Raw genomic sequence first — 23,041 nt, forward strand, 5'->3', positions numbered from 1 at the left:
TTAACCAGGCCTCGAATAACCAGATCGAGTGAATTTGATCGGTCCTAGGACTGAACTCTGCAAATAGGTCTGTAATTTAAGTTACACTGCAAGCAGGTTCAGCTGTTTCTTAACTAGGTGAAAAGTATGCTACTCGACGCAAGCTTGCGTTGTTGTGCCGTCTACCTCTGCGTTAATAACTACGTTAAATTCGATTTCAAATATATATAAAACAGCCTTTTATTTTAAAATCTTAATCTTAACTATAGACCTACTTAGAGTGCCCTGGTCTAGCGATGGCTGTAGGCGTACCTTGTGTTTTCGACCTCATTTGGATGTTTGCCCCCCATTACACTGATAATCTTACTGTTAAGAAAAATTTTAAAACACGGGCTCGTCCGGGATTTGAACCCGGGACCTCTCGCACCCTAAGCGAGAATCATACCCCTAGACCAACGAGCCAGACAGCTTCCACACTTGAAGATTCAGGTCATGACGACCATATAGCTAAGACATTGCATCCAAAGAATTAATCGTTTGCTAAAGAAATGACTAAAAAAACTAATGGAACAACATCCCAATTAATAGAAAATAGATAATTTGTCAGGTCAGTCGCTTAATGTAATTGATTGAAATCTGTTGCTAGAATAATTATAGCATAATACTACCACACTGTTTGATTTATATTGGCACCGTAAATTCAAGGATCACGAAGACACGTTGAAAATATACGGGGAACTCACGTGACAACCGTTCCCACAAACGGAGCCGTGTTAGCTACGGGGCATGTTAACAGGCTGGTTCGACTTAACACGGCGCTACGCAGACCGGTCTCCGCCTGGCTCGGTACGGCGCTTGCACGGGCGCCACCGAAGCGTGACGACGGCACATACCACGACAGTCTCGTGAGAGCGAGGCAGCTGCGCGAGCCAAGGGACGGCTCCATGACGACAGCTTATCCACAAACTGCCGTTAATGCGGGACGTAAGCTAATTAAATGCTTCGTGTGTGTGGATATTACGCTCACATGAGAAAATTAATGTTATGTTCTTCAAAGAAATGTTATATATTTGTATAAATCCCGCAAGAGCTGCCAGTTCACGTGGGATGGGCGAGGTAAAATGATCCAACTTTTGCTCAGCCGGCCACTCTCCCAGACCACCAAGGCGAGGTGAGCTATGGACTTGAGGAAATAGTTCAAAGAAAACACCGACACTACACTCCCTTGCCTACTGTTTTAGGTGGAAAAAACCTTCTCATTAATAGCATAACACACCGGACTCCAAAATATCAGGTATTTTATGACATGAAAAGCTGATTTACTCTCTTACAGAGAAAGAGAGACGACTCCCCTCGTCCCTCAATATTTATATACACTTCCCCGTAGGTTACGGAATACCAGCATTCCCTATCTCCCGTCATGTATTATCGTATTGGAACAGTATAGTCAGCGTCTCACTTGTTATTTTCATAACCCTTCCTATCGGATTTTGTAGAAATCCCCCCATCGAGAACACATAGACCGTTCCTAAAAACCGACCGCATATCCCGGAAGACTGTCTGCGGTCCGCTCAAAATTCGCAATTTCTCTGAAGGCAAATCATAAAAGGCATTAATTAAACAGGGTTAGCACGAACGTTTCTTTGGGTTGGGTGCATATTAAATATTATGCTCCCTTCGACCTGAAAAACACCGATAAATCGAGGCACCCCGTCCCGCTTTATTATAGGAGTTCTGAAAAGTTCACATGACGTCACTGTGCACCGCGCACGGCCCGGGTGCCGACGTGGCGCGAGGATGGGCGGAAGGGATGTGTGACTTGCGAGACTGTCAGCAAGGCTGGTAAGATGCGGACCACTATATGCGTATAATTTATTATTAAAATGAACATAGACGTACTAATATATGCGTAATAATAATACGTGCGTGCATTTGAGTATAAATATACGTGTTGCAAAACACGGTGTAACTGCTGAGATGCTCGCGAAGTTACGCCGTTTCTATTTGTTATTGTTTTGCAGCGTTAGAATAATTTGGATTTGGCATGTTTCTGTGTGTTCACATTACGATTCTTAAAAACACCTCGGTTGTATTTCAATGCTAAGCAAAAAAGGAAGCTTCCTTAGCACACAGACATTTTAGAATAATCCTCGTCATTTAAAAGTCAAGTAAATACTTTTTTTTCTCATGATTAACTTTAGATGTCAACCAAAGTATTGTCTCGTGTTTAAATACATAATGACATGGTCGCGCTAGTATTTCTGCCGAAACGGATATCTTTTGACAAAGTTAATAAAACTGTCTCGTACTTACCTATACGCGCCACCAGATGTTGCTAGAACTCCAGCCCAAAAGAAGCTGTCCGTCAGAATAGTCGTGTAATGGGCGAAGCTGTATGTTAACACAAACACACCGATCCAGTAAGTTCCATGAGGATGAGTCGTATAAAGTTAATTCATGTTTTAAATATAAAACTATCTGGTGGAAAAAAGCTAGGAAAAATATCGAAAGAAATGAAATTCACATCTAATAAAAAAGTGTTAAGATTATAGATAATAGAGTAACACAGTAGTCTGCATTTGTACTCAATAACGTGTAGCCATTAGCCACAAAGAATTTATTTCCTGTGTTGCTAAAAGAATGTTTAAAACCGTGGTCACATAAATGCTAAAGTGCTGTGTTGTAATCGATGAAATTGTGATTGTGAGCACTGGAACGATGGAAAGCTTCACTTGGGAGAAAAAAAGCTCGTTCTGCAAGTCCGTACTGTACGCAAACTAAAGGCAGTGTCAGCTGGGTGACGAGTGTGTGCTAAACTCGCTGCACAGGCGTATACAGACGGAGCAGAGTGAAACTACAAAGTGAAAAGCATTAGGCAGGCAGATGAGGAACTACTGAAGATGTGGGCTTGTTTTTTTTTTTAACTACTTCTCCAGTATATTACTCCAGTTTATTAAATACAAAACAAACAGATAGATAAAACAAATGGATCTAATATAACAAATACAACTCCAAAAAAGCAAAGAAGTGCTAGGTAAGCAGATGCAATGATGGGAACAAGGTCTATGTTCACACTCTGCTTTGCAGGTAGCCAATAAGACTGTGCTGATGATGCAACACTGAATGGGTATGTAGTAATGTTTGTTTGTGTACTCACAGAGCACCATGTCACAAGAGGAGGCAGTGGGAGGCCCCTCCCCACGCTCGGACCCTCCGCTCTTCGAGACCTCTTCAGACGAGCACCCCCCTGGGGCTGAAGCCGTTACACCCCGACCTCCATCTGCTCCTCCACCCACTCTGGGCGAACCACAGCATGAGACAAGAGAGGAGGGTGCTGCAGTTCCAGCCAACCAGGCCCAAGAGGTGTCACAGGACCAATCACAGGCTGAGGAGGAGTCACAGGACCAATCACAGGATGGCACCAAGGTTCAAACGACTGATTGCAGTGAATCGGTGAACTTGGAGCCAGAAGCTACTGAAGCGGAGGTGGAGGTACTGTACGATACTCTCATGGTGATGTACCATTTTTAAGGGGTTGTAATTTTAATGTGCATCTGTGTGTCTACATTGTGTGTGTGTGTGTTTAGCCCTCAGAACAATCTACATCTAAAGGTTGGGGATGGGGCTCCTGGGGAAAGGCTCTACTGACATCCGCTACTTCCACAGTGGGTACGTCTCTCTATGGCGACCCTGCTGCCACAGATCTGTTACTATAGTAACTGAAACAGGCGGTCAGTGCCTATGGGAACCTGACAGGGACAGAATACTTTACACTTTGCACATTCCTACTGGCATCTCTCTCTCTCTCTCTCTGCATCTCTCAGGGCCATTTTTCTCAATATAATGACAACATTCTGTTTATGTAATTGAGTTAAAAAACTTAAACATAAAATGTTCTCATACCTGCAGACCTCAGACATCATTTGACCCTTCTTAGCAATGCTTTTTGACCCCTCTGTTCTTTCTGCGGTGCTGTGCACAGGTCATGGCCTTAGCTCTGTGCGGGAGAAGGCGGGTGTGACCCTGCGGGGTCGTCAGACGTCGACATGCGAGGATGCCGAGGAGGCAGTGGAGAACTCTGAACCAGACGGCACGTTGTCGCCGGCGACTGAGCCGGTGGACGACCTGGCAGGACGGCCTGGCACCACGGCCCGGGGCATGCTGTCCTCCATCACCAGCGCCATGCAGAACACTGTGAGTTCTTGCCTGCCACTGGTGTCTGTCTGTCTGTCCCTCCATGAATCCGCATGTCTGTCCATCCTCCTGTTTTTCCACCTGTCCGTCTAGTGGCGTGTCCTGTGTCCTGTCACACCATGTCTCGTTCTACCTGTCCAATCTATCCCTAATATCCCTCTATCCATAATATCTATCACTAATATCCATTTATCCATAACTCTGACCTTGTTATTAGTGAATATTATATTTAGCCTATCTCTGTGAACTAGGCATAGTCTTTGTTCTTTCTTTCAAGTATGAATGAATTAGGATAGATTAAGCGATGGTTGAATAAATTAACAGAATCAGCCAATCTGCTACAGTGGTGACCCGGTGAATACTGATGGCCTTGGGATGGTTCAGTCATTTTTCTTTCATTTCTCTCTCTCTCTCTATCCCCTTCTCTCCCTCCCTCTCTCCGTTCTCTGTGTCTGTGCACCTCAGGGTAAGTCTGTGTTGACTGGAGGCCTTGATGCGTTGGAATTCATCGGGAAGAAAACGATGACGGTGTTGGCAGAGAGTGACCCGGGCTTTAAGAAGACCAAAATACTGATGGAGAGAACCGTCTCCCTCTCACAGGTGAGCGGGCGGCACAGCGACGAGCAGTAAATGCTGCTCCTCTGCCACTAACCATCACACGCTGCCATCGCCCTCCCCCCATGACACTAACATCAAACATTGAGTGCTGCCATCTCACCTTGATGCCTCCAAACGCCATACATGTTGCCATCTTCTCCCGATGCCACTAAACATCACACCATGAATGCTGCCACCTCACCCCAATGCTGTTAATGTCGTGCGGATGTGGTGAATTGGATTCTGGTGGCACGTGTGGGAAATAGTGTCTGTGTTTGTGTGTGGGGGGGCGGTCTGTGTTTTTAACTCTCAATCTACATGTGAATGTTGGGGCTGGGGCAAACTCAGATGTTTGCTGTTTTTGTAGACATGGAAGAAAATGTTTGAAGATGGGAAACTCACCCGAACTCCCCTTGCAGAGAGACACACCACAGTGTTGACCCCTGTCAACTGTTACAAGCATCAAGTGTTCTGATAATAAGTGTGTGTGTGTGTGTGTGTGTGTGTGTGTGTGTGTGTGTGTGTGTGTGTGTGTGTGTGTGTGTGTGTGTGTGTGTGTGTGTGTGTGTGTGTGTGTGTGTGTGTGTGTAGATGCTGAGGGAAGCTAAGGAGAAGGAGTATGAAAGACTGAGCAGTCAGGTGGTGACTGAGCCCACGGCCCATTACAGTGTTCTGTTTGATGATTATCAAGGCCTGTCCCACCTGGAGGCCCTGGAGATGCTATCCAATGAGAGTGAATGCAGGGTGAGCACTTATATATATATATATATATATACACACACACACATCTGCACAGGCGCACACCCCCCCACATATGGAGAGGTTGAGCTCTTCGACTGTGATGTTTTAACTCTCACCGCTTGTCACGTTGCTCTTTCCTTTCATGTTTGATGCCTCCCCATCATCTCTCACTCCTTCTGTCCTCCTTCTTCTCAGGTTCAGGCTGCTCTTGCCTCTCTGGAGGAGGAGTGCTTGGAGCTCCTGAAGAAAGATCTGATCGAGATTAAGGAGCTCTTCATCGCCAGGGAGGAGGAAGAGGAAGGGCAGCCAGGCTCAGGGGAAAACGGTGATCTTTGCTCCCAAGTTCAGACTTTTAGCTCGCTACGTGAGTCCTGAAAGAAGGTTCAGATTATAGTCCTCAGATTATAATCCCACGGCCAATCGGATCCAAATAGGAAGGGTAATTATCAGATCAATCTGGATCGTGATTGAAACTGGGTTTATGAATTAGTGCTGGATTAGATTCTGATTTGCGAATCAAAGTGGAGTTTTCTTGCTTTTGATCCAGTTGTGATAAAGTGGTGTGAATAATGCTGGTTTAGACCGCATCAGCATTTAGGATGAAGGTTCTCAGTTGTAGTCCCGGTGACACTTCTTCCTGCTCCAGCTACCGAGGGCTTGGCCATGATGAAGAGTCGAACCAGTCGAAACAGTACAGGGTAGCTGTTCCCAGGACTGCAGTTAAGAGCCTCTGGATTAGATATTTTTTGGAATGTGCTACAGCACAATTTGCTTGCTTATTTATTTATTTGCAAATCCACATTCATAAAGATTAATCCGAATGAAATGCTGACGTTAATTTGAATTAACTGGTAATCCATATGATCCCTTAATTTCTCTTCTGTTGTATTTGTGAGCACTACACTTCTTTGATGAGTTAAACGCGTTCTTTGGTGTGTGTGTGTGTGTGTGTTGTCTAGCTGCTGATGGGGAAGAGTTTGTCAGTGTACTCACAGAGCTGCTCTTTGAGTTGCATGTTGCTGCTACACCAGACAAATTGAACAAGGTACAATTTGTTCAACTGTCCCTCTCCCCTCCCCCCTCTTTCTCTCTTTCCCAACCTCTCTCTCCTCTCGGTACCCTGTCTTTCGCTCCCTTGTTCTCTGCCTTTATTCTTATTCACATGGCTGAGTGTCCATAGAGTAACCCTCAGGGTTAACACGTGCACACTCCGAGTCTCTGGTCATGACATGCACCTCTCACTGCTTCACAGGCTCGCGTGAAGGCCTATGACTGGACGAGGGAAGCGGAAAAGCCTGTCGCCACGGACGGTGCTACGCAGGCATCTGAGGAATCGAGGGAAGATGGTCCCGCCCCGTGCCCCTCCCTGGGGTCGGAGGGAGGGGGTGGGGAGGAAGGGGTGGAAAGGAAAGCAGCAGATGACGGCTCCAACAGGAAATTGCAGGTGCCGATCAGTGTTGGGGCCTGTGTGATTTTTATTTATTTTTTTGCCAACATGTCCAGTGAGACTGATCAGTTTTTAACAGGATGATTTAAACAACTTCAGTGCAGTGGACCGGGAAATGGCACTCATGCACTGGCATGAACAGTCTTTCAGCAAGAATATAGTTAATGTACATATTTCAGCTCAGTGGTCTGCATAGGCAAATGTCTAACTGTGTGCACTTCTGTGTGTGTATGTGTATATAGAGTGTGTATCTGTCCTCAGTAGGCAGTCTCGCAGAGGTGACTGCTCGCAGTATAGAACAGCTACACAAGGTGGCCGAACTGATTCTGCATGGACAAGATGTAGAGAAACCAGCAGTCCAGCAGGCCAAAATACTCTCCAGGTGTGTGTGGGTGGGGTGCGTACGTGCGTGCCTGCAGTGTCTGTCAATAGGTTGGGGTATCATTTTTTAGGGTTCAAGCATGTAGTGCTTGTTTAAACTCTTTACTTTAACTTTTAACTTATAATTTGTACTTATTTTTGCCTGGTCTTATTTTTAATTTTTACTGCTCATTTCTAAACTGTGACCTTTGACCTCTGACCTTTCAGGTTGACTTTTGCAATGTGCAAGGAAGTGGGCTGCTTGGCGCACAGGTTCTCTGACACACTTTTGGCAGTAGGGGTGAGTGTGATAGGTCAGAGATCAGTTTAAGTCTGCAAGCACCTCACTTACTCACACTGAGGCACTGCAGGAGAATACAGGTCTGAAGTCTGTGTGTTATTTTTTTTTTAAGTGTTCTGTTTATCTTAAAGACTAAACCCCTCCTCTTTCAGAGTCAGAATAAAGCAGAAGAATTGAATCCTCTGGTGAACAGCGTGATGCTTGAGGTATTAATGTAATGTAATGCTAGTAACGATAATAACGACTTCATCAAATTTACTCTTGCCACTCTTTTGTGTGTATATTGGTACATGTATTTGTGTGTGTGTGTGTGTGTGTGTGTGTGTGTGTTCCTACACAGGGCTCTAACAGCACTACCTACATCCAGAACGCTTTCCAGCTCCTGCTGCCAGTGTTACAGATCTCCCATATCCAGTCCAGCAGGGCCTTAGCTAGCCCCAACAAACAACCATCCCCTACAGACTGAGCAGTTTGCCATGTGTGGATTTGTCTTTGTGTTTGTGTTTGTGTTTGTGTGTGTGTGTGTGTGTGTGTGTGTGTGTAAGTGTCTGTTGGAAAGTGTGCTGTTTTATTTCATGAACTCCTGCAAAAAGTGCAATTTGTACTTGTGTACAGCAAAACACATGCACAAATATTCTTATGTAATTCAGAAAATAATATGGGAACTAATAACTTATTGAGGAAGCCATTAGTGTCTATCCATGTAACATACTGTAACTTTAAATGTGTTCCATTACTGTATGAGCAAATGCAGATGAAAGTAAGTTATTAACTATCCATATTACAATCCACAGACAAACCCTACAACAGATTTAACACTGTTTCAAAATGAGATAACCCAAAAAATGTCTGAAGTCCTAGTTTGACAGAAATAAGTTTTATGCTTATGCCAATATTTTACACTTAAAAAAATCATTTTCTTAATGACTTTTTTTTTTAGATCTAGAAATTCTATTGATGTCCTTATTCATGTTATCTAGCTGTGAATAACAGTAGTTAACATTCCAGTTCTAGACCTACATGGAAAATTCTACAATCTGAAAGGTTAAGACATCTCATTGCTTACTTTTAAGGTATGACTGAAAAAAAAAGTCTTTGAGGTCCAAAACCCCCAGTACTGCCAATGCAGGCACAGTGAGTCAATTGCTTCCTAAACCTGGCACGTTCACTAGTGAGAGACGGAAAGACGTCAGTGCACGCTTTACCCTGATTGAGTAAGAACTTGTACTGTATAACAGAGAACTACACTGAGGTGTTTCTGGTGGTTGTAATGTTAAGTTGTAATTGCGGTTGACACTTGGACTGCCTTGATTTTCTTTTCAGGCTGGGTGGCCACAGAAAGCATTTCTGTGTTTTCAGACTAACCAGCAAAGACTGCTGTTCAGTGTTGTAGAGTGTGCTTAATTGTACTGATGTTTCAATTTAAAAATAACTTTAACTTTGATCTGTGGCATTAATCTGAGAGTAAATTAACAGAGGGATCAGTTACTGTTTTATTTTCTCTGAACAGTCTAAGAAAGACATAAACCAGTGTATTGCTGTATGCTAGCAATGTAGTTTAGTGTTGCATTCACAAGGTGCTTTACCATGGTGGCGTTCCAGCTACAAAGCCCAAGAAGGCAGGTTTGATCCCAGCTGACGGCCCCTGGGCTTGTGCATTCTGTAGCTGCCCCAGCTGCTACTCCATTGCAGTTGCTATTGACAAGTTAAATCTAAATGCAATTCTTCAAATCTACAACTCTGATATGGTTCTGAAGATTGTAAGAAGGGAAGGGAAGATGCATGCTGTTTGCCACCAAAGTTATTCAGACAAATAGTTTGGTAATAATCTCTATATGACTTAAGACTGAAAAATAAATAAATAACGGCAACGCTTTATAATACGTACCGCTTTTTAAAGTGTAACTTATTGTCTTTAACTCTGTCATTTCCAGGAACTTAGGTTGAAACTTCCCCGTATGAACTGGTACATATAAAATACTATCGCCGCTTAAATGTTGTTACAACAGATGTAAAGAAGACAACAAGGAACGCGATCATGACCGGGTAGTTACAGTGCGGCTTTCTGACATTCACCACAGTTTCCTAGATCGTGGGGGGTATGAAGTGCAATTCAAAACAAAACAAAACATTTTTTTTAAAAGCATTTGCCCTTTTCGACAGCCATTTTTTTATACTTGTGAGTTCAGCAGACAAGCGTCACTCGTCTTTTATACCTCTGTCTTCAACTTCATTGTACGATTTTGAATCGGACCACGTTGAGAAATGGCTCGTTACTTTGGAAAATGAGCGCCTTGCTCGCATATTCGTCCAGTGCCGCATCGTCTCGTAACCGCCAGGCTAAAATAGAAAGTGCCTCACTAACGTGCACAGCTGTGGGAGTAGTAGTTTACCATGTCCGGCCTAACATGCTGGTTTTGCAGGTCTAACAGTCTCAACCACAGAGCAATGCTTATTTCAACGTGTACTCGTGTCTGGGTGAGGCGTAGGGTTGTCAGTTTACTACTAACGTTATCGTCCGAATGTAAATGTGATTAAGGGGGTGTTGGAATAGGTTTGGTTGAGTGCTGTGAGCATTATGACCCCCAAATTTAAAATGAATTTAAGTCTATATAAAGGTTTTCATTAATTACACGGAAACCATAAGGTAAGTATTGTTCTCTGTAAATAGACAGAAACCACACTGTATTTTTATTTGCTGCACAAGAAGGTACAGTAAATACAAAGAACACAAAACAACAGAAAAAGCAAATACAGGGAAAGTAAAAAACAAATGCTGAGAAAGTGGTTTCCCTGAAATATACATACACATATATACATACACATGTATTCATTCACACATACAATGAGTATATATACAATGAGTTTTGCTTTTTTTAAATTACAAATCCTTTTTATTACAAATCTTAATTGACAAAAATGAGTAAAAAATGTATATGCATACAACACAAGGCCTTTAAGGTAATTTAATGTAACTTAAAGGTGAAAATGAATGAGGATTTTTTTTTCTTACCATATGTAATGGTCCAGTGGAAAAGACACATGGTACAATCCAAGTGTGCTACAAAAGAAAAGGTGTTTATTGGATCCCAGTGCTCCAGTGCAGATGAAAAACCATATCCAATAAAAAACAAATAATATTCAAAAAAGGAAACTAGTATTTACAAGCATTTACAAGTTCAAGGAAAAATCCATCAATCAAAAATTCTCCACTATCAATAAACTTCAAAACATCTCTCTCTTGAATTTCCCCTCAAGCTTATATGGGGGAGTTCGTTTCATTTCTCGTTCCCTGTAGGTCCTCAACAAATAACACCTTTTCCATGCATGTCAATCATCACTCAGTAAATCACATCAATAAAGTCTGACCAAAGAATTCCTGTGTGCTAATTGCATACATATATACATTTATATATACACAGCGTATGTGCATCTCAAACACTGAGTCCATATGAACACACTGGTGGAGGGTAGCTCCATCACACCATATATAAGAGCACTGAAATAATATTGTGAAGGCTGATAGTTTTTCCTCATGAAGACATAAGTTGTTCTTTCTCCTTTTTATGTTTACATCCCTCCATCTTTGTCATAAGAAAACAAATTGCCTCGATGATGTAGGTAAGCTAGAGAGAGAGAGAGAGAAAGGAGCAGTCATTAATCAGTACAAAAGCTCTGTACGTGAACGTGCAGCACAATATTCCTGTGCCACCTTCAAACTTGTGTGAGCGAATGGGGCGGGGTGACAAATGCCACACCCCTAATGCAATCGTCTGTAATTTAAGACTAATTTATTCACTCAGTTTGCTGCTGATTTGGTTGCCATTTCAGCTGAAGGCGGGAAAGTTACCTACTTAAGTAGTCAGAATGGGTGTGTGCTGGTGTCTGGCCCATGTCCAAAGACTCCTTAGACCCTGTGAGATAATATATTGTCACAACACTGGTTTTGGCAAGTAGAAATCACTTCTATATATGTTTGTGGTTCATTATTTGTTAAATGTAACCTTAAACATAAATTACTGAAACTTAGATTATTATAGTGACTGTATTTTAAAACTGTATTTCTACTAGCAATGAAATGGCCCAAACCTAAGGTTTTTCCAACGAAAGGTTTCAGATATTAATTTTCCTTCTTCTCTCAATTTATCGTGATAGTTTTATTCAGTTTAGAGCCAACTGCAGTTACTTGAACATATTTAGAACTTTTGGTTGCCATATTTAATACTGTAAATGTGCTTGATATATGTGAAATTTCTTGGCCCATGAATTGTAATAAAATTAACTGCTGTACCTGTGCAAATTGTAATAGAATTAACTGCTGTACCTGTGCAAATTGTAATAGAATTAACTGCTGTACCTGTGCAAATTCAAGGTGACAGCTGTGCACCCATCACTGTATCAAGTAAACGATTAAGCTGAAAGTTGGCCTATATTGGGGTTTTAAATAATTCAAAATATTTCTCAGTATTTCCACAAAGTGTCTTTTTCTCTGAGTCTACATACCTTCTTCTGTCATTGTGCTGTCAGATACATCTTCGCCTTCTCCTTCATCCCCTGAAAGATTTAACACAGCCATGCAAATGCACATAGTTCAAGTCCATTAAGTGTCCATGGATATTAAATATCCATATCCAGTTAAAATATCCATATTTTAATACTGTTAACCTTCTCCTAGGACAATTTTGAAGGAAAAACCTTCCCATACAGAATCAGATTTATTATAGACACAATATGGTTTTGAGAATAGGAGTATGTGGGTGGTGTACTCCTACCAGATGTCTCAATAATTGGGAAGAGCCCTGGTTAAACAAAAGAAACGGACATTGAGGAAAACGCAGTGAATCATACACATACAAGCGTTTATGTCCACATGAGCTATTTCCACACTTAATCAAATCTGGCTGAACTGACATTTTGCCAGCAAGCTCTCCAGAAATAAATAAATTAAGCATTATGTGAATAACATCAGAAAAATCAACCAGAGAGATATGCCCAAGATATTCAGCATAACTTAATAAAAGTCTCACAATAAAACCTGTGCAGAATGAGGTATGAGTTGCAGTATATCAGTTCTGGAGGGCAGTTGGGTCTATAACTTGTGTGAGGCGGATTTCATGTAAACCTCAGTGCACTCTATACAGTGAGCATTGCCCTTATTTATAGTTATTCACCCAGAAATTCTCAGTCCAGTCCTCAGGGATACTAATCCGGTCTTTGTTATGTCCCAACACCTGAACCTGCTAATCAAGGGCTGTAGATCTCGTCATTACCTGGCCAGGGTTTGATGAGACCAGGAACACAGTGAATCTGTGCACCGGCAGAGGGTCCTAAAGGACTGGATTAAGAAGATCTGTAAAAGACAGTGCCAACTCCTGCCCATGGCTACATTCTTAACTCTCTTGTATATTTCTTTATAGATCTCAAAAAGGAAAACAAAGACATGTTTTAATGGGAAAAAAACGCAAGCCTGAGGAAATGTCTAGAATGCATGGCACTGCATAGCTTAAATTTGAATCTTGGCTCTAATTGCAGTCCTGGATTTTGGAATCACTGCTGGTCGACTGAACAGTTAACGTAACTGATTGGCTTATTTCCAATCACACCTGACTCCTAGGTAAACCGAGAGCAAACCGAGAGTCAGCTTCTGCGGTCACCAGTCATTTATGGATAAGATCACTGTCCAAGGTGCTAAAAGCAGGACCCTGGATAGGCTGTTTGATCTGCACTTCAAAGCTGGCATGGCTGATGAGGACAAAGGCCAGAATGGGGAGGTTGGGATGTAGCCCCTTGTTGTTGTTGTTGTTGTTTTTTTGTTTTTTGTTTTTACCTCTTGAGTGTTCTGCGAGAGTCTCCTCCACGAACAGCAGCTCATCTGCAGACATGCCCACAGCACGATAGAGACACATTAAAGGTTGACAGCTCTAACAATAGCAATACGGCTCGCTCCCCCTATCCTAAGAAAAGCTCGGCAAACCACTTGTGAACAGGAGAGAATAACATCAGTACAATCTCACATGGACCTCAAGTTGTTTGATGTTTGTTTAATTATATTGATTGTTTTAGCTCTGACAGCTGTAAAATGTCTAATATGGGTAGAAAAGCATATTGGCTTTCTTTTGTAATACATTTTTTAAAATATTGTGCTGGTTTTCACATCCATAGAAAACATTACACATTTCTTATTTGCATGAATGCATGTACAAGTAGGTATGTAGGTTCACACACACACACACACACACACACACACACACACACACACACACACACACACACACACACACATACCTTCTGTGTGGAAAAAATCTGGCAAATCACCTAGAGCTAAAAAACAAAAACACAACAGAATTAAAAATGGAATTACAGGACTACAACAGAACTCCAAAACTCCTACAACACCTAAATATTCATTACTTTTAAAGGATAAAAAGCAGAAGTTTCCTTAGATTTGCTTACATCATACAGTCAAATGTTGAACTGGCCTCTAATCTGATTATGTCATACAGCAGAATAGTGAACTGGCCTTAGAACTGCTAATGTCATACAGCAACATGTTGAAGTTCTTCTTGCATTTTTGTATTACTCACATTTACTTTTTTGTTTACAAAGCTTTCTTGGCTGGCTGACAGTAGATGGGACAGATACAGTCTGTTCTAGAGAGAGAGAAAGAGAGAGAGAGAGAGAGAGAGAGAGAGAGAGAGAGAGAGAGAGAGAGAGAGAGAGAGAGAGAGATAAGAGGGCATCATATCAGATCAGCTCAAGGAAACAGAATGGTATTCCCTAGTGGTTGCATGTTTTTGTCAGGAGTGTCATATTTGCATTCCGAAATGACTATGAAGTTATAGGACTTACTGTGAGAACAGCTCCTCTTTGTGTAGACCTGAACCCCAAAACTTATAAGGACCACTATGACCACGATGAATACCAGAACCAACCACACAGTGGCGGTAATGCACCACCAGTAACCTAAAAACACAGAAGAACGGTGGCGAGAGACAAATAAAGTGCATGCACATAAAATTCAGGGTGTAACGAATGTCTGTTGGTGTTACGATTTTTTCCCCCGATATCTAACAGTTTTAGAGTCCAATCCACAATAACATAATCGTCTTGAATGACTCAGTCTGAAAGTTTTGTGGTTCTGAGGCAGTCTAGCTCTTTACAAGGTAGAGAGACGTATTGCCATGGTGAAGTTGAAATATAGTCTCCCCCTTTGCCAGAATCAATAGGCGGGATAAAAGATGACTTTGGCTAAACTTCACATTCGATTTATAAGGGGGGAATGAAAGCGAGAGAGAGAGAGAGAGAGAGAGAGAGAGAGAGAGAGAGAGAGGGGAATGGGTTCTGAATGTCTAGAGTGTTGTCTCATGCTTACATCAGTTTTCTCAGAATGAGTTGGTCGCAACCCTCACTAAAAACGCTGAACTTTAAAGCGAGGTCTGGAGACTTAACGCCTGAAAGGTCAGACTGCCAAAAGCCCAGTTTCAGTGCCTGTCTTGTGTGTGTCCTATTTTTTATTTTATTTTATTTTTTACCTCCATGATTCTGAGTTCCATCATGCACAGTATAATGGAGAAATTTATATTTAATATTTTTTATTCCTCATATTTTTACCATTAACATTATTCAAGCATTCACTGTCCAACCGGGAGTGTAACCTCCAGCAGATGCTCAATGGATGGGATGGATTTGGAGGTTCTTTTTACATTAGATTATTAAAAGTCCCTGTCAGGCTTTAGTCTCTTTACTCTCTTTACTCTCTTTACTAAAATGTCTTTTAGTAAAATGCCTCTCCGGGACAGAAATTTACAAGCAAATTTCATTAGGAGAAATGTTATGTAGTTGTTCAGATGCAACCCCTGTCTGTTGCAAAGTCTTTCAGCTTTATCTTGGATAATGGAGGGCTTTAAGAAATCAAACACACAGCTTGAGGTCACCGAACGGTCCAGTCTCTTTCACCTTTCTTAGCAGGTGTCCTGGAAACAGCTGTTGCCGGGTAGTGAAGGAAGCACTGGCTCACGTGCAGTCTGCGAGTGAGGTTTAAGGCGGAGTCGGTTTGTCCTGGACTCAGTGCTGAGCTCGGCTCTGCTGAGGAGGGGAGTGGTTTTGAAGGCACGACGGGTTGGGACGCGTTTGGTCTCGAAGGCCCTGTTGGCAGCGTGTGGGACTTGTTTTCTGGTCGCCCGCAGCAGTGGATCAACGTGACGTTCTGGAAAGATCCGTGCAGTCCGCTCCAGTTCAAGCGGCCACGTGCGGTCACGTTCTGCAGAGAAAGTTTCGTCGTCTGGAGATCCAGCACAATCTCTACGTCCACACCTGGAAGAACAATCCATAATCGCTGTGGAATTAACTGAAATGACTCAGCTAAAATATGATGACCTTTCAAACACAAAGGAAAAGACAACCACTCACTACTCACTATAAATGTTTTGTGGACTTTTTTCTACCTCCTTTTCTCTTGTATCCTGGGAGAGCTAAGCGCTTTGACCCCAAAAATCCCCGTAGTTGAGGATCCGCTTGCTAACTTATAAATATGCATCCGACATCAAAAACAGAAAAAAATATATAGAGCTTGTCTAGAGTAAACACACGACTTTATCACACCTGAGAGTGAAGTGTTGTCATGGAGACTCTGCAGGTCAGTCTGGGTTTCACACACAAACCAGTCCTTTACGAGCTCATCCTGATTGGTCGTGTTTTTGGCCTCCTCTTTACACAGGGGCTTAGCTCCACCCTCATTCTGAGACACTACAGGTGTCTCGTCACAGTCCTGTCCTTCACCATTAGGAGCATGCCCACTTGTAGTATCACAGGGGTCAAAGGGCAAACAGAAAAATTGGATCTGTATCTCTGGAGATAGAAAAATGCTGGTTCAGTAAACTTTGACCGCTGTTTGTTAAAATTAAAGACATATTTTTTATGAATTCTTGTAAGAAACATAGAGATCTTTAATTTTAACAAACATTATTGACATTCTAAGACAACAGCACTCACAACACATGCGGTGCACATGAATACGAATAAGTTTAACATGGACAATGAGGACAAGCGTTTAAACGACTTGAACAACGACAATGGCCGACAGCGCTGCGCACCATGGCAGGGGTTTAAATACACAAAGACAAAACACGAACCAGGTGCAGGTGTGGTTATATATATATATATATAAAACATACAGGCTTATGTATTAAAATGTGTCTGTAGATATCTTGTGAGAAAAATATTGAGAAAGCAATGAAAGGCTTCATGTTTAATGACTGCACAATATAAACCTTTTTTGAATTTCTGAGTGGTAACAAGTGGCTAAAACATGCTGTGCGATTTACTATGCACTAGAGTGCTACAAATCACACCTACAAGCACAAAACAAATACCAATCAAAAAGGCACATCCGGTCAGTAGAGAGCGTGCAGGGAGGCACACAATCGAATGCAAGCAGGAATAAACAGTTTCACAGGCACATCGTTATGGGCTGTCACTCCTCCTAACCACTGTCTGAGCGCGCACACACACACACACACACACACACACACACACACATACGGAGAGACTGAATAGACTGGTGAAGGGCCCAGTGGTTGCAGATAGACTGATGTATTGATTGCATTGATAGTTTTGTACTGACAGACACACAACATTGACACCCATGGCCATGGTTATTAGGCTGTCTGCTCACTTGTATGAGGCTTTGGCTGCCTGCTGAGACTTCTGAAGCCTGAGGGCATTTGGGATCTTTGATTGTTCCTTTTTAATAGTATTAATATGATATACATAATTTACATTATATAAAAATATTTTGCTTACAATTTGGTTCGTATATAGAGAATCAGGTGTTTTGCTTGGTCACCCTACCATGGCTCCGCCCATCTAGCATTCTGTCTCACCATCATCCTAATTACTGGCTATGCCTGTCACCTCTCCAGCTATTTAAAAATCTGTACTGGCGTCACTGTTTGTGAAGAGTCTTGTGTCTTTTGTTGAGTATTAGCATGCCTGCCTGCTCACACCTGCTCTCCATCTTTCTTAGACCTGATTACCATTTTTGGACTCTCTTTGGATATTCTGACCTACTCGTTGCCTGACCGTGGACCCTGAGTTTCTTCGTCCCTCCAGTCAATTCTGCTGGTTTGCAGTTGTATCCAGTCTGCTACCAAAATTCCCCAAAGGTTTCTTGTGATCTAAGATCCCTGGCTATGAAGCCTCATGACTAATGGTAAAAAATAATGGAACTAAAATAAGAAAAAAAGAACACTAAAAATCAGTTTGATAAAAAAAAACAAAACAATGTTTTTGTCACAGTACGGTCCCTCCTCCCAAGTGTCTCCCCATGTGTTTGTGTGTATGTTCGTCCGTGCGGCCACAACCCCCCACCATGTGTCACACCTGTTTGTAATTGTCATTTACGTATGTATATAAACCCCTATGGTTCTGTTGTCTGTGTTGGCTAGCTTCATTGCTGCGTCGTATTTGGTTTCTGTGTGAATAAACGTATGTTTGTTTAACGTAACTCATCCCCGCATGCTGCTTAGCCTCTTTACGTTACTGAAACTCCTCCCGTCCAGCGGAGAGACCTTCGCTCATCCTGGCCTCGCTCCATGGGTCCACAACAGGGGAGGATCCCACTGCAGGATTTTGGGTGGGGGGCCCTGTGTGTGGTCCAGGGTCGGACTACGCTGGGTCCTACGACCCCTACATGGACTATTCCGAGGGCTACGCTGAGTATGGAGAGAGAGGGGAATACAGTGACGTCAGTCTGCGGTCGGACTTGGGGTCCAATTATGGGGAGGATCCACCGATGGAGGTGGAGGAGGTCCTCCATGGGGATTCTCTCACAGACATTGATGTTCACTCTGGCGTCTCCGGGAACGACGAGCCTCCCACACGTATGATACCGCCCAAGGCCCCTGCCCAGGAGGTTTCGCCTAAGTGCAAGCAAACCAGCACACGCGAAACTCCTAGAGGCGACCTCGTTCGAGGAGGCAACTCCCTCTACCAGGGCATACAGCCCCGGAAGTCGTGCTCCTATACCTAAGCCTCATAGAGCAAAGGGGGAGGCAACATCAGTGCCCACCCCAGAGATGGGCAAAGTAACCGGTGCACCTCCTGAAATGGGTGCATGGAAGTCACTGCCCCCGAAATCGGTGAGGGGCGATCCCCCACAGTCGGGTAGGACTTCAGCCCCGCCCACGACTGGGGGACAGGCTGGGGCTCCTGCCAGCTTGCCTGGACTCTTTAACAGTCCTTTATGTAGTTTTGTAGCCTGTCACTGTTTCCATCCCCATCACGTTGTCCATCCCAGTTGCTCTGTCTCCCTGTGTGTCCGTCCCTGTGTCTGTTGTCCTGATCCCTGTCCTTCCCCGCCTCTGTCCTGCTCGCTCTCGCCCGTTTCGGCTCGCTCGGCCCTCCGGCTTCGCCATTTGGCGTTGGCTTCGGGGCTGGAGCCCGAAACGCGGGGAGACACTTGAGAGGAGGGGCAGTGCCGTGACCGAGCCCCTCCTCTCAAGTGTCTCCCCGTGTGTTTGTGTGTTTGTTTGTCTGTGTAGCCACACCCCCCATGTGTCACACCGGTTTGTAATTGCTTGTCAGTTACCTATGTATATAAACCCCTGTGGTTCTGTTGTCGGTATTTGATGTTACGCTAGCTTCATTGCTGCGTCATATTTGGTTTCTGTATGAATAAATGTGTGTTTGTTTAATGTAACTCGTCCCCGCATCCTGCTTCGCTTTCTTATGTTACAGTTTTGTGTCTATCACATGGTTTCCTTTCACCCCTGGTATTGATCCACATATAAGAGGTTGGTTACTTCTCTACTGCTTCTCCCCATAAAAAACTATGTGATATTGATCTGGAGTTACCAGGGTAATTTCCTGGGGTTTTTCTTAGTACACAAAGGATGAAATTTAGAAATTCAGTTTGAACCCAGTAGACTCAAATCCTTGATCTGGGGTTACTCTGCTCTTACTGGGGAACTTGTGTTCTGATCTGATGTTTAAAGAGATTTGGATATTGTTGATATGTTGTGATTGGTATATGATGGTTGTTTTTGTCAGGATACATAAGGAGGAAATGTAACAGGATTATAGAAGTGTGGGTGTGCATGAACACTCTTTAAAGTGTGTTGTTCATGTGTGTTGGTGTTTGTATTGATGAAACCATACTTTTGTACATTTTTGGGTAATTACAAAAACAATGATCAGATGATGAGTAATGAAAAATGGAAAATACTTCTTGCGAGTTTATATATGTAATTGCAGCAAATGTAATTCTCCATGTGATTTTTGCATGTCATACTAATATGACTAGTTTTATAGTGTAGGTTATGCACCCTGATAATCCAAATGTTTTAGACATTCTGAAGGATTCACTGCAAATTATTAGGAGTAGTTCAGGGTCACTCCACAGTAAACAGCATTTTAACTGTGTGGTGAGATCAGGATTTTTACCAAAGTGGAACTAAATAAGTGTGACGATGGCCAAAGTGCCGCAGAGCAAAGAGCAGGACGCACAGAATCCATCAATGTGGACAAGACAATTATTGACATTCTAAGACAACAGCACTCACAACACACGCGGTGCACATGAATACGAATAAGTTTAACATGGACAATGAGGACTAGCGACTTGAACAACGACAATGACCGACAGCGCTGCGCACCATGGCAGGGGTTTAAATACACAAAGACAAAACACGAACCAGGTGCAGGTGTGGTTACAAATAAACAAACAAACAAGACCCTCCCATTTCACAAGGTGGCCCAAACCACATGACTCATGAGAGGCGAGCGTCCCGTGACAGCAAGTACTTACTTACGAAGTGAAAGCTCTCTATATAATAATGGTATAATAAAGTATTTCTAGCAATAGCGGCCAATATTAACAATATTAATCTAATATTAACATGTGGAGGCCTCGAGTGAAGCACACTGCTGTAAAGTGGTAGCCTGAGTGCCAACAGACTTCCTCGACGAGGACGAACATTTAATGAAAACAAAGACAACGGCACTCACGTATTACAAACACAGAACGCAACACGGTTACATTTAACAACGATAAGAAGAACATTTAACATGAACCTTTAACACATTACGTCAACAATAACCGATAACACTGCACACAACGACAAGAGTTTTAAGTACACAGAAGACTCACACACTACAGGTGTGTGCAGGTGTGGCTACGAAACAGGATCCTCCCACTGCACGTGGCGGCCCAACCACGTGACTCGTTCCGTGACAACTACTAATCAGGCTTGATGCCCAACAGCTGGGCTAGATCTATACAAGCCCAGTGACCCAGTCACTCAGCGCCGGGTCTTTGCTAAAGTTTTGAGCCAACTGGTAACGTTGGGTATTGAGGTCTGGGAGCCCTTGTGCTTCACCTCCTTTATTCCCTGCGAGCATGTCGGTGTTTTTACATGTCCCCTCCCCTCTTCAGTTTTCCCCTTTCCAGTCTATCTCTCCCCCAAGGCTTTCCTTAGCCATTAAAGTTCCTCCCCATTTTCTGGTTTTGCTTGAGAAGTTTTAGTTGGGTTTCCCCGGTGCATCAGGGTTGCCGTTCTCCCTGTGACGTCCTTTGCTCTCCCTTTTTCCACGCTCGGCGTGGTGTTTAGTTTTTCCTCTCGTTTTACTTGTTCTAAGATCTAACTGTTTCGTACACGGGCCTGCAATCATTAAAGTGTGGTAGCTCAACCTGTAGACTGTTGGCGACATCACCTATCGGACCTGCGTTCAAGCCCCATTACAACATGTGCATCATCATTATTCTTCACTTCCTTAAATTGTCAAGGCTCACATGCAATATATTAGTGTTGAGTCAGTTTGTAACATACAATATATTAGTGTTGAGTCAGTTTGTAACATACAATATACAAGTGTTGAGTCAGTTTGTAACACGGATCACTTGTGTGGGCCTTCAAGAGTACTGGCTGTCCAGTGTAAATCATCTTCCTTTACAGTCATTCCAGACTTTTAAATGTTAAAATAGATACCTTTTAAACCTATTGACTGGGCACAGTCAATTATCAAGGCTCAAACACACACACACACACACACACACACACACACACACACACACACACACACACACCTCACCTGTATCAGAAGGGAAGAACTCTGGTAGGCACACAATGAAAGCGAGGAAGATGAAAACAGTGAGTTTGGTAGCAGTAGATCTCGTCATGGAAACTGTGTGGCGATGGCTCTCGCTCTCAAGCGGACATGCACGAATGTACGGTGAGGACCAGTCCTGTCTTTTGCTGGCTAGCGCAGAAAGGGGCCAACTAACTGAAGTTCTTCCGCAACTGAACACGTGGCACATTGCACAAACACTAGTGTGGCCTCAGCGCTTCCTGCTTGTCTTCCTGATGCATGCAACTGAGAGAAAGTGACAGAAAGACAGAGAGAACGATCGAGAAATAACGTGCTTGGATTCATGGGTGCTGAGCTTGCGGTCTGTTCATGTGCATCACTCTGGCCCAGTTACAAAGACGGAACTCAGATAAATCACAGAAGGTCTTAGGGTCCCTTTAAAAAATGTTTTTTTACAGATGCCACCCACCCACACACACACCCACACACACACCCACACACACACACACACACACTCACACACACTCACACACACACACACACACACAGAGTGTGTATGACATGGCAATAACTGAACCATCTGCCCATTAGGAACTTCATTTCTTTCCATTTCTTGATGATGACAGACGGATCATGGCACCAGCACAGCAATTCTGTTGTCTGTTCACAGGGTACTTGGAGAACAATTATATCCATGTAAGAGTAATTCCATTTCCCCCTATCTACATCAAGCATCAAGCAATACTTGTCATCTCAAAAACCTCAGGGGGTGGAGTCTAATGTGTCAATAATTGCCTGGAAAATAAGGTTGGACCCTCATCAGCCAACTGAGACTGAGAATGAGGGCCACTGGTTTAGACTGCATGTACATAAAGAGTCGATAAGATGCCGTCTGTCAATGGCACCAGCACTACGGTGTACGATCTGTTTACTCTGAGCCACACCTTGGAGTTCATGGCGGCAAGTGGTGGGTATTCAAGCCTTCCGGTTCATAAGCTTCAAATCTCATTTGCCTCTGGGTCGCTTGATCAGATAATGCAACGGGAGGTCAAACTGACAAGGGACAGTTTATCACAAAGAAGCAACAGTTGCACACCGTTTCAGGTTCCCCTGGCAACGCTTGTCACCCTTTTTGTTGGATATTGCCTTTGGTGGATGTTGAAAACTTTGATATTCTAATAATATTCATGTATTTATTAAGAAGGCTACTTGAATTTAAATGAATAAAGCACAGTTAGGGGATCTATAGAATAACTTACTATGTAGGTACATGGCACCTCCTCTCTCCCTCTCTCTCTCTCTCTCTCTCTCTCTCTCTCTTACTCTCTCTCTCTCAC

The 23,041-nt window shown here is 43.1% G+C and overlaps 2 protein-coding genes and 1 non-coding gene across 5 annotated transcripts; 1 reads left to right on the plus strand and 2 right to left on the minus strand.

Moving 5' to 3' along the window:
- Positions 1–369: 369 nt before the first annotated feature.
- On the minus strand, positions 370–441 carry trnap-agg. Its single transcript has one exon. It is a non-coding gene; the product is annotated as a tRNA-Pro (tRNA).
- A 1,287-nt stretch (positions 442–1,728) lies between these two features.
- On the plus strand, positions 1,729–9,490 carry fam114a1 (family with sequence similarity 114 member A1). Its single transcript, XM_027026444.2, has 13 exons — positions 1,729–1,821; positions 3,139–3,471; positions 3,567–3,648; positions 3,962–4,173; positions 4,639–4,773; positions 5,362–5,514; positions 5,707–5,836; positions 6,471–6,556; positions 6,764–6,955; positions 7,201–7,340; positions 7,547–7,619; positions 7,772–7,825; positions 7,960–9,490. Exons 2-13 carry the CDS (start codon positions 3,145–3,147, stop codon positions 8,083–8,085), a joined length of 1,710 nt encoding a protein of 569 aa, XP_026882245.2. The 5' UTR covers positions 1,729–1,821; positions 3,139–3,144; the 3' UTR covers positions 8,086–9,490.
- A 777-nt stretch (positions 9,491–10,267) lies between these two features.
- On the minus strand, positions 10,268–21,899 carry si:dkey-192k22.2. Of its 3 annotated transcripts, none has more exons than XM_035530092.1 (11): positions 21,708–21,899; positions 16,221–16,466; positions 15,576–15,932; positions 14,469–14,582; positions 14,204–14,269; positions 13,905–13,940; positions 13,447–13,491; positions 12,392–12,418; positions 12,123–12,173; positions 11,474–11,533; positions 10,268–11,245 (listed from the first exon to the last, which is right to left on the minus strand). In XM_035530092.1, exons 1-11 carry the CDS (start codon positions 21,793–21,795, stop codon positions 11,190–11,192), a joined length of 1,146 nt encoding a protein of 381 aa, XP_035385985.1. In that variant the 5' UTR covers positions 21,796–21,899; the 3' UTR covers positions 10,268–11,189. The 3 variants fall into 3 exon arrangements, with proteins under 3 accessions (XP_035385985.1, XP_035385986.1, XP_035385987.1); XM_035530093.1 differs by having other exon boundaries at positions 11,470–11,533; XM_035530094.1 differs by lacking the exon at positions 16,221–16,466.
- Between the last annotated feature and the right edge of the window lie 1,142 nt (positions 21,900–23,041).

Source organism: Electrophorus electricus, chromosome 9, assembly GCF_013358815.1.
Source record: "Electrophorus electricus isolate fEleEle1 chromosome 9, fEleEle1.pri, whole genome shotgun sequence".
Taxonomy (NCBI): domain Eukaryota; kingdom Metazoa; phylum Chordata; class Actinopteri; order Gymnotiformes; family Gymnotidae; genus Electrophorus; species Electrophorus electricus.